Source organism: Etheostoma spectabile, chromosome 23, assembly GCF_008692095.1.
Source record: "Etheostoma spectabile isolate EspeVRDwgs_2016 chromosome 23, UIUC_Espe_1.0, whole genome shotgun sequence".
Lineage (NCBI taxonomy): Eukaryota > Metazoa > Chordata > Actinopteri > Perciformes > Percidae > Etheostoma > Etheostoma spectabile.
In genome coordinates, this window is record NC_045755.1 from 5,336,277 (window position 1) to 5,351,849 (window position 15,573).

Below are 15,573 nucleotides of genomic sequence, written 5' to 3' on the forward strand. Positions count from 1 at the left end.
GTGTGTGTGTGTGTGTGTGTGTGTGTGTGTGTGTGTGTGTGTGTGTGTGTGTGTGTGTGTGTGTGTGTGTACCTTTTGTAAATTTCTTTTGTTTTTTTACATTTGGTAACAGTAATAATTGTTTTTTTGACACTGTAGAACTATTAAAAAAAGTAAAATCTTACTTCAATACAAAACACAAGTATATGATATACAAGAGGACCAATATAGGAAATATTAAGCATGGCTAACATTGAAGTAACATAACCACTACTACTATGTTTATGTACACGTTAGTATGAAAGTGTTGAGGCATGCTTCTCTATGTGCATGTGTGTGTTGTTATATAAGTGTGTGATTGTGCACATTTAGGAAGTGGCAGAGTTACATTTCCTGTCGAAAGAGCCTGTGAGGAGCCTGCGTGTGTCACCCTAGAAGGTGGATTAGCGCTGTAAGGCTCCACAGTGCTGAAGGGCAGCCCTTATTCAGCCAGGAGAAAGAGTGTTTTCGGTTGAACGCCAGAGTGAAGCCTACCAGATCATAATCACAGCCAAAGTGAGTCACACTAATAATACACCAGCAGGACGTGCTGCACACCTAGCTTATCCCTCACCTGTTTACAGTTAGCTGAGACGCGTGATGCCAGAAGTTGTATTAGTTGTGAATACATAAAATTCAAAATAGAGGTCCATTGTGCCACATTGCTCATAACTTCATTAATGAGAGGCTAAGACATACTTGGTATTTCTTTATTTGAGATCTGTAACACACCGTCGGAGATCTAATAATGCACAGCATGGATTTAACCAATTGTCTAGACGCAGATTTATTAGAATTGTCCATTGGGTTGGCATGGGATTTAAACCTTCTTCTTAAGAGTAGATGAATTGAAACAAGATGTCACAATTATTTGACACTGGGCCAAGACTGAGCCAAGAAATTTGTAAGAAAAAAAAGGCTGAACTGGTTCTGTCTGAGGGTCTTGTTATGTGAAAGACCATCATTACGCAGACATATAATAGGTCTGACTGGATGGACTGTGGCGGCCTCCTAATGCAGAGACTGTCATCAGTGTTTTGTCTGGGCTGTAACCATTATGTCTCGTCTAAGTCTCTTTTTATCCTCTTTCTTTCTTTCTCTCTCTTTATCTCTCTGACATTTTCTCAGATATTCATTTTCCTCTTTAGCCCACCCATCTATCCCTTTATGTATGGAGGACCCCGGAGATGTCACACACAAAACAAACATTGTATCTCACTGTGGAGATGAACACAATCAGAAAGACTGGGCATTTGTTCAAAATGGTGCTACAGTTGTACAGACTTGTTTCCTTTGGTTCGTCTACACAACAAGCAACCATTGACTTTAATTATACTTCACCGTCTTTAGTGTATTCTAAATTTGACATCTCATGTTGAAGACCATATTTCATACCACTTCTTTCAAGTTGCCGAAGTAAACATTGACCAAGTGACTAAATGCCCTTGCTGTAAGTGTAAGCTGCAGTGAGTGCCTCCATTGTTGCAAGGGATTACAGTATTGGCGCTCTGTCAAGTTTTGGGAAGGTGGCAAACAGGATTAATGCAGATTCTCTCCTGTAATGCCCTAAACATCCTAACATTAAATCACCGGCTCCTCAGATAACCCAAACACTCTGAGTGTAACAGTTACGTCAGATTCATTGGCAACAGCCTAGAATGTAGGGTTTTAATAAGCACTGCTGCAAAACCTAGAGCTGCACAAATTCATATTTTCATGTTAAAGATGGGCTAAATTACTATGTATGAAAGAGGATTCTTCTAATGACAAACGCAAAGAGAATTCTCATCCAACTCTGCAATTGCCCTCTAGCCTGGTCCTACCAGACTCTCGTACATTTCATTTGAGCATAAGTAAGTAGGAGGGCGGAGCCAGGATAGTTGCCCTCAGCTCTACGGAGCCTTTTGGCGTGTTTCAGCTCCATCCATTCACACTCCTGAGTATGTAAATACTGGCGCATGGTCAGAGGATCTCAGCGTCGTATACTGACGCAAAAATCAACCCTTTGGCATCTGAATGGAACGCGCCGGACGTAGCAGCTGCTTGACCACGGTGCTGTAAGATGACCTGGTATTAAGAGCAATAACGGTAGCGAGTAGTGTGAAAGATCGGAAACCCACATAGGGAGGTTGGTTGAGGTGGTGGATAGGTCGAACAACACATGACTACCAGGGTTTGTGTCCTGTTCTTGTCCCGCATGTAAGTGAAACGTACATTTTAAAACCCCACCCACGATCTTTTCCTAAACTTAACTGTCCTGTTCTTCTGCCTCATGTCAGTTTAGTTTAGTTTAGTTTAATAGTTTATTTGAAAAAAAAAAACAATAACATTAAAATCAAAGATTTATATACATGCATTCCTGCATACATATATAATTAAAATGACAGATAAATAAGGTCAAATGTTAAGTTATAATAATAAGTTAAATGTACGTCCTGACCCGGAATGTCAAAAAGCGAAGTGTCCCAACCAAGTGCGTCTAAATCTGACGCCAAAGGGCTAGATGCAAGTCCCGAGAGCGCCAAATAGTGACGCCAAACGTCCCGACCCAGAGCAACATCTGACCAAGCGTTGCTTTTTGACGCGATGGGAGTGATTGTTGTTCAGCTCGATGTTTTAGTTTTAAGGCCCACGGCTTTTATGTTTTGGTTCACTCTCATTGCCCTCTTCTTCATAATTTCCAGATGTGACATCCAGCTGTTTTAGCAAAAATAACTGCTAGCTTAACGCCACAAAGTTAGCGATTAGCTGGTGAACATATTGGAGCATTTAGCTGCCAATATTCAGCCAGATATTGGTGATGGTGGAGACCAAAACAAGGCTAAAAGGAACCCGGTGGCGACTCAAAATGAATGCTAATATTGCTCTGTGTTTACTGAATGTTTAAATAAGCAAGGGTTTGCTAACTCAAAATTGTAATAGTATGTACACGGAGCAGATAAAAAGGATTTATTTCTTCAAATTTTAAGGATTCATATTCATTTCAAATTTAGAATACATTCACGTGATGTCAAATAATCCATTCACGGTCAAATGCTTTCTATGTTTTTAACCAATGGAATGGGAAATTTTAAACACAAAAAGTAAGCGAAATGCACAACTATCCACATTTTGCTTTGGCTGTCAGTAATGAAAAACTGACACAACACATCATTGTATAGCTAACACTGCTAAATTGGGCAATTCTGCTGTCCGTTACACTACACAAAGATAACAGTAATGCTCTGCAGGTGTACAGTTACTGCAGGTAGGACTGTGTTTCTCCTCAAGCCTGGAGCCATTGGTCCCTCCCTGGCTCTGTCCTCTTTTTTTCATCAGGGCTGTAATCCCAGATAGAGTCTGCTAAATAGCTGGGATCTGATGACACACACACACACACACACACACACACACACACACACACACACACACACACACACACACACACACACACACACACATATACACATATACATGCACACTCACACTGACCGTCCTTTCAAACCATTCAGAAGCTCTATAGACTGCTGTGATGAATGTGAGCCTTTTTTTTTAATGCAAGCACACAGAAAGAAATGCACACAGAATACAAACTGCATGCAAAGTGCCGCATTGTCACACACACACACACACAGACACACACACACAGACACACACACACAGACACACACACACACACACACTCTGAGTTAATGCTTGCTAGCAAAGAGCAGCAAGAGCAGCCATGTATAACGATACTGTTCTGAAAGTCTCAGGAGTCGTGGATATTATTATGTAATTTTCAGTTACCTGGGTTCTGTAGCCGTGGAGTCGAGAAATGTATTAACAAAAGGTATCCCAGCAGTACTTTTTTTAAAATACATGTCCATTATTATTTGTAGTATTTCAGTATGATCTTTTTCTGTGTATGACCTTCAATAGGTTTCTGTCAAAGTTGCAAATATTTCTGATATTTTAATGCTCCCAATGTCTCCAAATATTTCCTTCCAATATTTTCACTTCCTCTTCAGGTGGACAGTGAGTTCAGTGATGAGAGGCAGAGGTGCATCATGGGAGGAAATGATGTAACAACAGTGTGTTTATTTGCACTAAAGTAAACAGAGTGATTCCTTAATGAAATCCAGGGTGGGACTGTTTATCCAGAGCTCTCTCGCCCTCTCTCTCTCTCTCTCCGTCTTTCTCTCTCTCTTACTCTCTCCTCTCTCTCCTCTCTCCTCTCTCTCTCCTCTCTCTCTCTTCTCTCCTCTCTCTCTCTCTCTCTCCTTTTCATGAACAGGGAGGGCACTGTACTGTGTATGGTGGCTGCTGGAGAGTGTGCTGGCACTGCGTTGTCCTTCACACACACACACACACACACACACACACACACACACACACACACACACACACACACACACCCCACCACTGCACAGTAGCCACACTCATCTGTTTGCAGCTCGTTGAAAATATTATCTGTCTTCTGCTCAACTACATTTTTTTTTTACCATTGAGTCTATAATAAAAATCAATCATGTCAAGTATAAGACATATTCCTGATCAGGCTTTATGCTTGCACAGACACCTCTGCTCTTACACACACATTAACCAACATCCACAGACCTGAGGTGCCAAAGCTATATGACAGTCTGGAAAGTTTTTTAAAATAAAAAGTGTAACCATTGCTTTAAAAGATGTTGATATTGATCTTGGAAATGTCCTTGAAAGGGATTGTTTTTTAGATTAACTCACTCTGTATCTATAGGGATAGCTCTGTTGGTCTGATTTCTAATTTCTGGATATCTTGTTCAACACTCCACATGCTTAGAAAAAACAGGGCTGCTTCTTATTATTATCTCCTTTTTTAAAGTCCAGGCTTATGGTGGGCAGTTACAAATCTCACTGTGCCTCTCTCTCCTTTTGTCTAACAGGATCCGTCCTCAGCTGGCCAAGGAGAAGATCGAGGGCTGCCACATCTGTACATATGTGATGCCCGGGGAGCCCCAGTTGGTCCTGGGTAAGGACAAGGCCTTCACCTACGACCACGTCTTCGACATGGACACGCAGCAGCAAACCATCTACACCCACTGCACCGAGAGCCTCATCGAAGGCTGCTTTGAGGGCTACAATGCCACTATCTTTGCATACGGACAGGTTGGTCAACAGGCTTTCCTCTTGCATACCACCAGATCAACACAGTGCACATACACCCCAAACACTCACCCTTTCACATATGCTGACGTTTCTGCAGTGCATCGCTCCAGGGGGATGGAGCAGCAAGATTTATTGTAAGCATGTGATGAGCTGATTTCATTTCAAATTAGGGAGGGAGTGAACCGGCCTCGCAGCTGCACCACCTCTGTCAATACACTATCAGCTGACGTGTTTCAACCTGCTCTCACCACCGCAGCTTTATATTGGCTCTGATAGTTTAGCCTGAGAGGGTGATAAAGAAAGGGAGTTTATTACCCTTTCAAAGCAGAGTGGGAGCAGATTGCTTTACCTCATACCAGAACATGGAAATAAACTGCAAAGTCGAAACATAATTGAGAAACATTAGGTGCTGGTAGGCAGACCTTTTTTTTCTCTCCTGAGGACAGAGCCACAGCTTGCTATTTCTCTCTTGCTGTGTCCATTGTGTCATTACACTAAACTAAGCTACCTGGCTACTGCCTGTTGCTTATATTGTACCAACAGATATGAGAGTGGCATCAAGCTTCCCGACAAGTAGACAAATAAGCGTATGTTGAACCAGACCTATGTCTTTTTTAATAATACATCAAAAAGAAATAGAAGTGTACTGTTTTTTACACATTTTCACGCCCATGGTTAGCAGAGATAAATGGAAAGGCACAGCTTAAGTGCACTTTGCAGTGTACACTGTAATTTAAAAGGTTATATAGTTGCTTGTTACTGTGGTATTTTTGTTATTCCCCACTAATAACTGAACAAATGACACCTAAAAACACATAAAGACATTTGTAATAATACAATTTAACTGTGAAAAAAGATGGGTTTTCTGTCACTCCCTTGCCATTTTTAACAAGATCATTTAAGACAGAAAGACAATACCTCCAATAAAATAATTTTGGGGTCACACTTGGGTTGACATGCACCAATGACCCCTGTCTGTCCATGTCAACTGGGGACATTGTGGTTACATATACCACTGATACCTCTTGTGTTGTTATGGCTCCACGCCAGCAGCTTCCGTGGCCAGAGGCGTTATGTTTTCAGGTTGTCCGTCTGCATTCTTGTGAACGCGATAGCTCAGAAACCCCTGGAGGGAATGTCTTCAAGTTCGGCACACACGTCCACTTGGACTCAAAGATGAACTGATTCGATTTTAGAGGTCGAGGCCAATGTGACCTCACAAAAACGATGTTTTGGGCCATATCTCAAAAATGTGTTTGTTACTTATGACAGAGTTCAACACACATTTAATATCTCAACGGTCAACTTTACTGTGACATCATAATGTTCTGCAAAAACACCTTTCTGGCTATTCAACGCAGTAACTCAGGAACAGCACGGCAGACATTTGGTCAGATACTGATTTGGTGACACTAATTTTGAAATTTGTGGTGATTATATAAATCTTTTGTGCCAGGTTGAAGATGTGAGAAGCATCCACGTTTCACCGAAAAATACACTTTTGATAAAAGTCCTTCAAAGTCCTCACCCGGGCCGGAAATTAACACCCGACTACCCGCCAAATGCGGGTGAATGTAGCGATTGGTGCGTAACACTGTCAATCTACCTGACACATAGGCAAGTAGGCAATGAGAATGGAGTGATTCATCAGGTCTTTTTTGCAACTGTTGTTCTTTTACATTTCACAGAAGTCTGCCATTTTGTTGGATTTTAGCTAAAAATGTGGCGGCACATTACTAGGGTAAAGAGGCCGGCTGAAGCGAACAACCGACAAAAATAGGAGCATGAGTTAAAGAAAAGTAAAAGAAGACGTTTTAATACAAAGTGGACAATTTGCATTAACGGCATGGTTGCTGAGGTGCTGATTTATGAAAGTCAAATCCTTTTGTAATCTTTGACTTCAAACTTAAAATTAGAAGCAATTAAGGACCAGGAGTCATCAAAAAGCCACCTACACACAATAAGTTGTAAACTATCAAAGACTGCGCTTCCGGAGGAGACCGCCGCGGTCAAGGCACTGACGTCCATGAAAGCAGCGCAGTTGGAGAGGATGCTACTGCTGTTTCACTTTCATGTGATTCCTGTTTTTTCCTTTTTATGAGGCAAAAAAAAACCTGGCTGGTAAAAAGTCACTCTGACAGGTCGTCAAAAAAGTTAACTTCAGCCCCTGGGCCTCACTTCATATATTATATGAATCTGAATGGACGTTGATTAAGACAACAATAACTGCACTGGTTGGCGAAGGCATGCATGCCCAATGTGGTTATTCTAGTTTTGTACATTTTGCATCCCATTTCTACTGCAGTGTACATTTGAGAGAGAGAAAAAAGAAAGAGCAAGCTTCCTGCTTTTCATTTGTCTCACAGAGTCTCCGGCTGCAGCCGTTAAACCTTCCCTCCGCGCTTCTTCTTTCTGTTCATTATTCTCTCCTCACATTGTTCCTGCTCTCCTTGTATTCCTGTCAAAGAGCCTTTCACAGGGCGCAGAGGAGGCCACACACACACACACACACACACACACACACACACACACACACACAGGAGCATGTGTACAAACATAGTAATCACACAGGTGTGGACTTATAAAATAATAAAACGAACACACACACACATACACACAGTCTTTCTCTCACACTCCTGATACATCACACACACATACACACACACACGTCAGGGTCTCTTCCAGGCGATTCGATAGGGAGCAGAGGGGTGACGCATGAATTTGAGCTCAATGTTGCATTCCTTGTATTGTCACCACAGCGACCACCCCATCCCCTTTGGTCTCCCCCCTCCCCCCATGATAGAGAAATAACTCAGAGATGCACCCCAGCCTCTGAGTCCCAGAGACTTTTTAGTTTAGTTAAACAGTTAAATGAAACCACTTTAGAAACACACATAATAAGAGCCAAAATAGTATTTTTTTTCCCATTTGGTAAAGTAACTGTATCTGTCTTCTCCCTCGCGTCCAGACGGGTTCGGGGAAGACCTACACCATGGGAACCGGCTTCGACGTCAACATCGAAGAAGACGAGCTGGGTATCATTCCCCGGGCCATCAACCACCTGTTCAGAGGGGTCGAGGAGCGCAGACAGGCAGCCACCGAGCAGGGCAAGCCTGTTCCTGAGTTCAAGATCAACGCACAGTTCCTGGAGGTGCAGAAACACACACAGATCAAAACGTTGAGAAATGAGGGGTTTTGTTTCAAAATAAAGGGGCAATAATCAGCACTGGGTCTAAGCTCTAAACTCAGGACATCCACCGGTCCACTTGGGTTCCATTAATTAGGTGTAGCTAGAGCATGCTGACGGCTAGAGGTCAAAGGTCAGCAGGGGGTGTGATCCAGATGACCCTATAGCCATTAAACTGTCATTAGCCTGTCCCTGTGGGCAGCTCCTGGCTTTATTTTTAACTGCCAACGAGCGGCTGCTAACAGCTGGTAATGAAGCAGCTGGGGGGGGGCTGAGTATGGGAAATGTAGTAAATTACAGTGCTGATTATGTAATAAATTATACTGACTATTCATGCAATAATTTGTCTATTATCTATTACGTGTCTATTATCTATTGCATCTATTATCATACACACTCTCCAGTTATACAACGAGGACGTGCTGGACTTGTTTGACTCAACGCGAGACATTGAGGCCAGAAAGCAACGATCCAACATCAAAATCCACGAGGACGCCAACGGAGGCATCTACACCGTCGGGGTCACCACCCGCACCGTCACCTCTGCGGCTGAGGTCAGCTTTAACACCCAAAAAACTGTTTTCTTCTACACCATCCTCCATCTTTGTCCAGCATTTTTAGCTGTATTAATTAAGGAGAGGCTTTAAAAAAACAGTTTTGTCAGTATACTCCCATCCTAAAAATTTCCTGAAATGGTTTGATACTCCATTATTATTATTATTATCGTATTGAAGGATCAGTTTACTCAAATTAGAAAAAAACCAACGTCTTGTGCTTTCTATCCATGCAGATACAGTAGTATAGGCTGTATTTTCATGTTTTCAGACATCTACAGTGGGGTTCGAAAGTTTGGGCACCCCAGGTAAAAACTGTATTAATGTGCATAAAGAAGCCAAGAAAAGATGGAAAAATCTCCAAAAAGCATCAAATGACAGATTAGACATTCATATAATATGTCACAAAAAATTGATTTTATTTCCATCATTTACACTATCAAAATAACAGAAAACAAAAAAAATGGTGTCTGCAAAAGTTTGGGCTCCCTGCAGATACCTTGTACTGCCCTCTTTGGCAAGTATCACAGCTTGGAAACGCTTCTTGTAGCCGGCCAAGAGTCTTTCAATTCTTGTTTGAGGTATCTTCGCCCATTCTTCCTTCCAAAGGTCTTCCAGTTCTTTGAGATTTCTGGGCTGTCTGTCATGCACTGCTCTTTTAAGGTCTATCCATAGATTTTCAGTTATGCTGATGTCAGGAGATTGTGAAGGCCATGGCAAAACCTTCAGTTTACGCCTCTTGACGTTATCCATCGTCGATTTTGAGGTGTGTTTTGGATCCTTATCCATTTGTAGAAGCCATCCTCTTTTTAACTTCAGTTTTTCACAGGGGCATCAAGTTAGCGTCCAAACTTTGCTGACATTTTATTGAATCCATTTTTTTCCTTCTACTTGTGAAATGTTCCCTGTGTCACTGGCTGCAATACAACCCCAAAGCATGATTGATCCCCCCCCCCCATGCTTAACAGTCGGACAGATGTTCTTTTCATTAAATTCTGTGCCCTTTCTTCTCCAAACGTACCTTTGGTCATTCCGGCCAAAAAGTTCTATTTTAACCTCATTGGTCCACAGAACTTGTCACAAAGGCTTGTCTATATGTTCATTTCAAACTTCAAACGCTGTATTTTTTGGTGCGGACGTAGAATCTAATGACTCTTCCATGAAGACCATATCTGTAGTATCAAGTATCTCTTTATATTGGAATGGTGTACCACAACTCCAGTGTCTGCCAGGTCTTTCTGGATGATCATGCAGTCAAAAGCGGGTTTTGACTTGCTTTTCTCACAATCCTGCGAGCTGTTCTGTCTGATATTTTCTTGGTCTTCCAGATCTTGCTTTAACTTCCAATGTTCCTGATGACTGCCATTTCTTAATTACATTCCGAACAAAGGATATAGGCATCTGAAAACCCTTTGCTATCTTCTTATAGCCTTTTCCTGCTTTGTGAGCGTCAACTATTTTAAGTTCCAGTTTTCAGACTTCAAACTGCTTAGAAGAAGCCATGGTGCTGACTGTTGGGGCAAGGTCAGATGAGTCTGGGCATTTAAAACCTTAAGATTGACATCACCTGGTCTTTCCAGACGATGATTGAGAACAATCCTTGACGCTGTCAGGTCTCAGATTTCCAAAGGGGGCGGTTCCTGCTTGAAACTCTGCAGGATGCCCAAACTTTTGCATACGCCATTTTTTTGTTTTCTGTTATTTTGAAAGTGTAAATGATGGAAATAAAATCTAAGTTTTTGTGACATATTATACGAATGTCTTATCTGTCATTTGATGCCTTTTGGAGATTTTCCCATCTTTTCTTGGCTTACAAATCTTTACCTGGGGTGCCTAAACCTTCGAACCCCACTGTATCTATAAGATTTATCCAAATGATGGGGGTGAATTGAATTTGTTTTTGCTCACAGAACTGAAAAAAAACATTTACTTATACATTTCAGTAGCAACGTGTCTTTCCAAAAACAGTATCCATGTGACTCTAAATACTCCACATACCTCACTGAGAACCGTAGTACGGTACTCTGTAAAAGCTGATTGTAGATCAGTGACGGGGCAATGAAGGAAATAGAAACGGTGTTTCCTTTCGTTGCCAGTATCTCCTAAACGAATCTAGTTGACCCATTGACATAATGGACAGTTTCTTTATTAATATCATCCAATGACCCTCACCCGAAGATGTCTGTGTGTTTTGTGGTCTTTCCTCCCTCCTTCTCTCCTCTTAACAGATGATTCAGTGTCTGAAGCTGGGAGCTCTGTCTCGTACCACCGCCAGCACTCAGATGAACGCCCAGAGTTCGCGCTCCCACGCCATCTTCACAATCCACCTGTGCCAAGTTCGAGTCTGCTCTCCCGATAACGACGTACGTGCTCGAACACACAGCAGTGGATTTCTGCCGCCACTGAACCTGAATGTCTCTGACACTTTGTTAGATTGAGATGATCACCACTTGCAATTTCACACATTGCAAGTGGTTTTTCAAATCCTTCAATTTTAGCACTTGCTGGAAAAGCATATCATCTCATATTTATTTTCCGTTTGTTCTCCTCTAGGATAATGTAACAGACAACCGTCTAGCTAACGGCTCAGAGATTAACGAGTTTGAGACGCTGACAGCCAAGTTCCACTTTGTGGACCTGGCTGGTTCTGAGAGACTGAAGAGAACTGGTGCGACAGGAGACAGGGCTAAAGAGGGCATCTCCATCAACTGTGGGCTGGTGAGGAAGCCAAGAGCATGTCTGAGTTTGCATTGGACATATTACCTTATATTACATAGTAAAGTGCAGGCATAGGTCATATAGTCATGTACTGTGTCTATGCATTGGATCCATTATGGATTCCATTGGGGTGTGTGATACAAAGCACTGAATCTGTCATTCTACAATTGCATCTCAACATTCACCAGCGTTGGGCGCCCAGACAGCTCAGTTGGTAGAGCAGGCGCCCATATGAGGGTTACTCCTTGACGCAGCAGGCCCCAATTGGACTCCAACCTGTGGCCCTTTGCTGCATGTCATTCCCCCCTCTGTCTCCCTTTTCATTTCTTCAGCTGTCCTGTCAATAAGGGCCTAAAAATGCCAAAAATTGATTTTGTGGAGCAAGAGAGCCCCCAGGTGGCCAGAACAGGAACTGCATATTAAATATCTTTCCCAAACACAAGTATGATTATTTATCGCTTTACTAAAGTACAAGTAATGGTATTGTTTCACTTGCTATTTAACTAAGTCCTAGACTTGTTTTTTACCCTCAAATATCCAATCATTAACTTGTGTTGTTTTTTCCTGTCTCACTTTAGCTTGCTCTGGGAAACGTCATCAGCGCTCTGGGAGACAGGAGTAAGCGCTCCACTCACGTGCCTTACAGAGATTCCAAATTGACCCGGCTGTTACAGGACTCGCTAGGCGGCAACAGGTTGGTAAACACTGTGCAAATATGGATGTATATCTTTGACACAAACCAATGGATCACAAACCAAGTATTTTGATGCTGCAAACGTTGACGTACCTGCTTTGAAATCAGTGATTACGCTGAGTCCAGAAGTGTCACCAGTTTTAACCAGAGAGCAATATTTACATGCACCCTGTAGGCAGTGGTGGAATGTAACTAAGTACATTTACTTGTACTGTACTTAAGTACAAATTTGTGGTAGTTGTTCTTTACTTAAATCTTTTCTTTTCATGCCACTTTCTACTTCTACTCAGCTTTAGTTACTAGTTACTTAATACAGACTAAGATTTTTTGCACACAAAACACGTGTAGTTTATAAAACTACCAACAACACACAGGCCTACGCTGAAATGATTAGACCATTAAACACGGTACTGCTTTGATTGTTTCTAAAATATGAGAATTATGAGAAATTTCCCTGATGATACTTGCATATGTTTTACATTTTCAACAGAGGAATTGTTTTTATTTTACAGTGAAGTATTGTTACTTTTACTTAAGTAATGGATGTGAATACTTCTTCCACCACTGCCTGTAGGTTACATGTTTCCGTCAGTACACCTAACATGGCACTTCTCACCACTAATTACCCTAAAATAGTACAAAAAGGACTTATTATTATTATTATTATTACAGATTAATCATTGCACCCTTGTTCTTTTGTGTCCAGTCAAACAGTGATGATCGCCTGTGTCAGTCCGTCGGACCGGGACTTCATGGAGACCTTGAATACTCTGAAGTACGCCAACAGAGCCCGAAACATTAAGAACAAGGTGACGGTGAACCAGGACAGGGCCAGCCAGCAGATCAGCACCCTCAGGACGGAGATAGCGCGACTGCAGATGGAGCTGATGGAGTACAAGACGGTAAGAAGGCAGAAGGAAAGGAGGGAGGATAGAAGAATTTTAAATTTTTAAAATTTGTTTTTAACCTTTATTTAACCAGGTAAGCTGTTGAGAACAGGTTCTCATTTGCAACGGCGATCTGGCCAAGAAAAGCATAAGCATCAGACAACATACAGTTTCACATTCTGTACAATACAAGAATACAGAATACAATAGGCTACATAAAGATTAAATAGGCATTACAAAGCCGGTGCAAAGTGAGATGTAAGTACGTCAATAGATTTGCAAAAGTGATATGGTAATAACACAAAACACATGAGCAGACAGTTTATAACACTGCCGAGATGTAGTGAAGAATGTATATACAGTAAGTGCAAGTTGTTATTTAGTTGGTGAGGTATATTAGTAAAAACACACTTATATACAATATACAGTTAGTGCAAGTTGTGGTCTAGTTAGTGATGTAGATTAGCAATAACCCAGTTATACACAATGTACAGTTAGTGCAAGTTGTGGTCTAGTTAGTGATGTAGATCAGTAATGAATAGACAGTCTATGTAAATGCTGAATGTAGTAGATTAGATAATACTTAATTCATCCGCAATGGGGAAATTCCCTTATTATAGCAGCAGTTTTCTACAGTAAAAAGCAAAACAACAAACAAGTAAACAAACTAACAATAGGCAAACAACAGACAATGGGCAAAAAATACTGAATGAATGTAAAGTGGCTTTATATAAAAGATATTGTAAAGTGAGGTGGCCATAGTACAAAAAAATATTGCCGTGTAAGTAAGTGATGTTATTCAATTAAATTCAATATGTATTTAAATAATATAGCAAAAGTAAGTAACCATAATATAAAGGATATTAAAGTGTGACCATAATATAAATAATATTGAAAAATTATGTACTCGTAATTGTAAAATATAAATACAGATAATAAAGGGAAGAGCTGCATAGAGAAAATAAGATCAGTGCACATGATATGAGTGGAAAATATATTTCATGATATCTATTATCCTGACTGATGCTCAGGGGAAGCGTATGGTGGGTGAAGATGGCGTGGAGGGAATGAACGACTTGGTCCATGAGAACTCCATGCTGCAAACGGAGAACAACAACCTGAGGGTGCGAGTGAAGGCCATGCAGGAGACCATCGATGCCCAGAGGGCCAGACTCACACAGATCCTCAGTGACCAGGCCAACCAGGTCCTGGCTAAAGCAGGTGGGCAACAAACTAATTTGTACTGCCATCATTGGAAACTACATAACACTACGGTGTGAAAAAGAAATACAAACCATATTTATATATATTTATTTGATATTTCGGCCATTTAGGTGAATTTTTGCATCTAGGTTCTTAGCTTACAATATAACAACCATGAGACAGCTAGTTCTTTTTGCATTTATTCTTGAAAATCACTCTGGATATCAGTACACTCTTGGCTTGTCAGAAATCAAAAGCATACACCCATTATTATAATATAGTTTATTACAAGTAGTAGTGTTAATGTGGCTAATGCTACTTCCTAACTAATTACTTTAAAATGTACAGAGATGGCAAAAGCACTCCCTTACTGTACTCAAGTAGGAGTACAGATACTTGCGTTAAAAAATACTCTGTTAAAAGTAGAAGTACTGATTTAACTTCTGTACTCAAGTAAAAGTAACAAAGTACAGGCGATCCATCCATCCATCTTCATCCGCTTATCCGGTATCGGGTAGCGGGGGCAGCAGCTCCAGTAGGGGGCCCCAAACTTCCCTTTCCCGAGCCACATCAACTAGCTCCGACTGGGGGATCCCGAGGCGTTCCCAGGCCAGGTTGGAGATATAATCTCTCAACCTAGTCCTGGGTCTTCCCCAAGGCCTCCTCCCAGCTGGACGTGCCTGGAACACCTCCCTAGGGAGGCGCCCAGGAGGCATCCTTATCAGATGCCTGAACCACCTTAACTGGCTCCTTTTGACGCGAAGAGAGCAGCGCTCTACTCCGAGCTCTCTCTGGATGACTGAGCTTCTCACCCTATCTCTAAGGGAGACGCCAGCCACCCTCCTGAGGAATCCCATTTCGGCCGCTTGAACCGAAAATATATGATTAATGTGACAGAGACTGGACTGAAAAAGATTCTGACTGAGTAGCTACATATGAATTCAATTGTGATTCTGTGAGAATTTACAGATCCAGTTTCTCTTTTTTAATCTCCCCCTTAACATTTAAAGGAATCTACATGTATGTGCTCAAATATGGCTTCTGGAAAGAAAATAAAGGATAATTATGAATTACTAAACAGACATTTACTAAGAAGTTCCCCATACTTTTAGAGCACATTGGCCATGAGTCATTCTTGATGCCTACTATCGCCAACATCTCTCTCAGATAAGGCCGAGGATGATGGGAATGTCTTGCTGCTTG

The 15,573-nt window shown here is 41.5% G+C and overlaps 1 protein-coding gene across 6 annotated transcripts in view; it reads left to right on the plus strand.

Annotated features, from left to right (window-relative positions):
- Window positions 1-15,573, plus strand: part of LOC116672929 (kinesin-like protein KIF21A) — a 65,828-nt gene that overhangs the window by 12,010 nt on the left and 38,245 nt on the right. For all 6 annotated transcript variants that reach the window (XM_032504903.1, XM_032504905.1, XM_032504906.1 and 3 more), the window contains exons 2-9: window positions 4,905-5,127; window positions 8,096-8,278; window positions 8,719-8,868; window positions 11,097-11,231; window positions 11,422-11,586; window positions 12,165-12,280; window positions 12,987-13,182; window positions 14,199-14,388. In XM_032504903.1, the coding sequence (XP_032360794.1) occupies window positions 4,905-5,127; window positions 8,096-8,278; window positions 8,719-8,868; window positions 11,097-11,231; window positions 11,422-11,586; window positions 12,165-12,280; window positions 12,987-13,182; window positions 14,199-14,388 (1,358 nt within the window). The remainder of the gene's footprint in view (window positions 1-4,904; window positions 5,128-8,095; window positions 8,279-8,718; window positions 8,869-11,096; window positions 11,232-11,421; window positions 11,587-12,164; window positions 12,281-12,986; window positions 13,183-14,198; window positions 14,389-15,573) is intronic.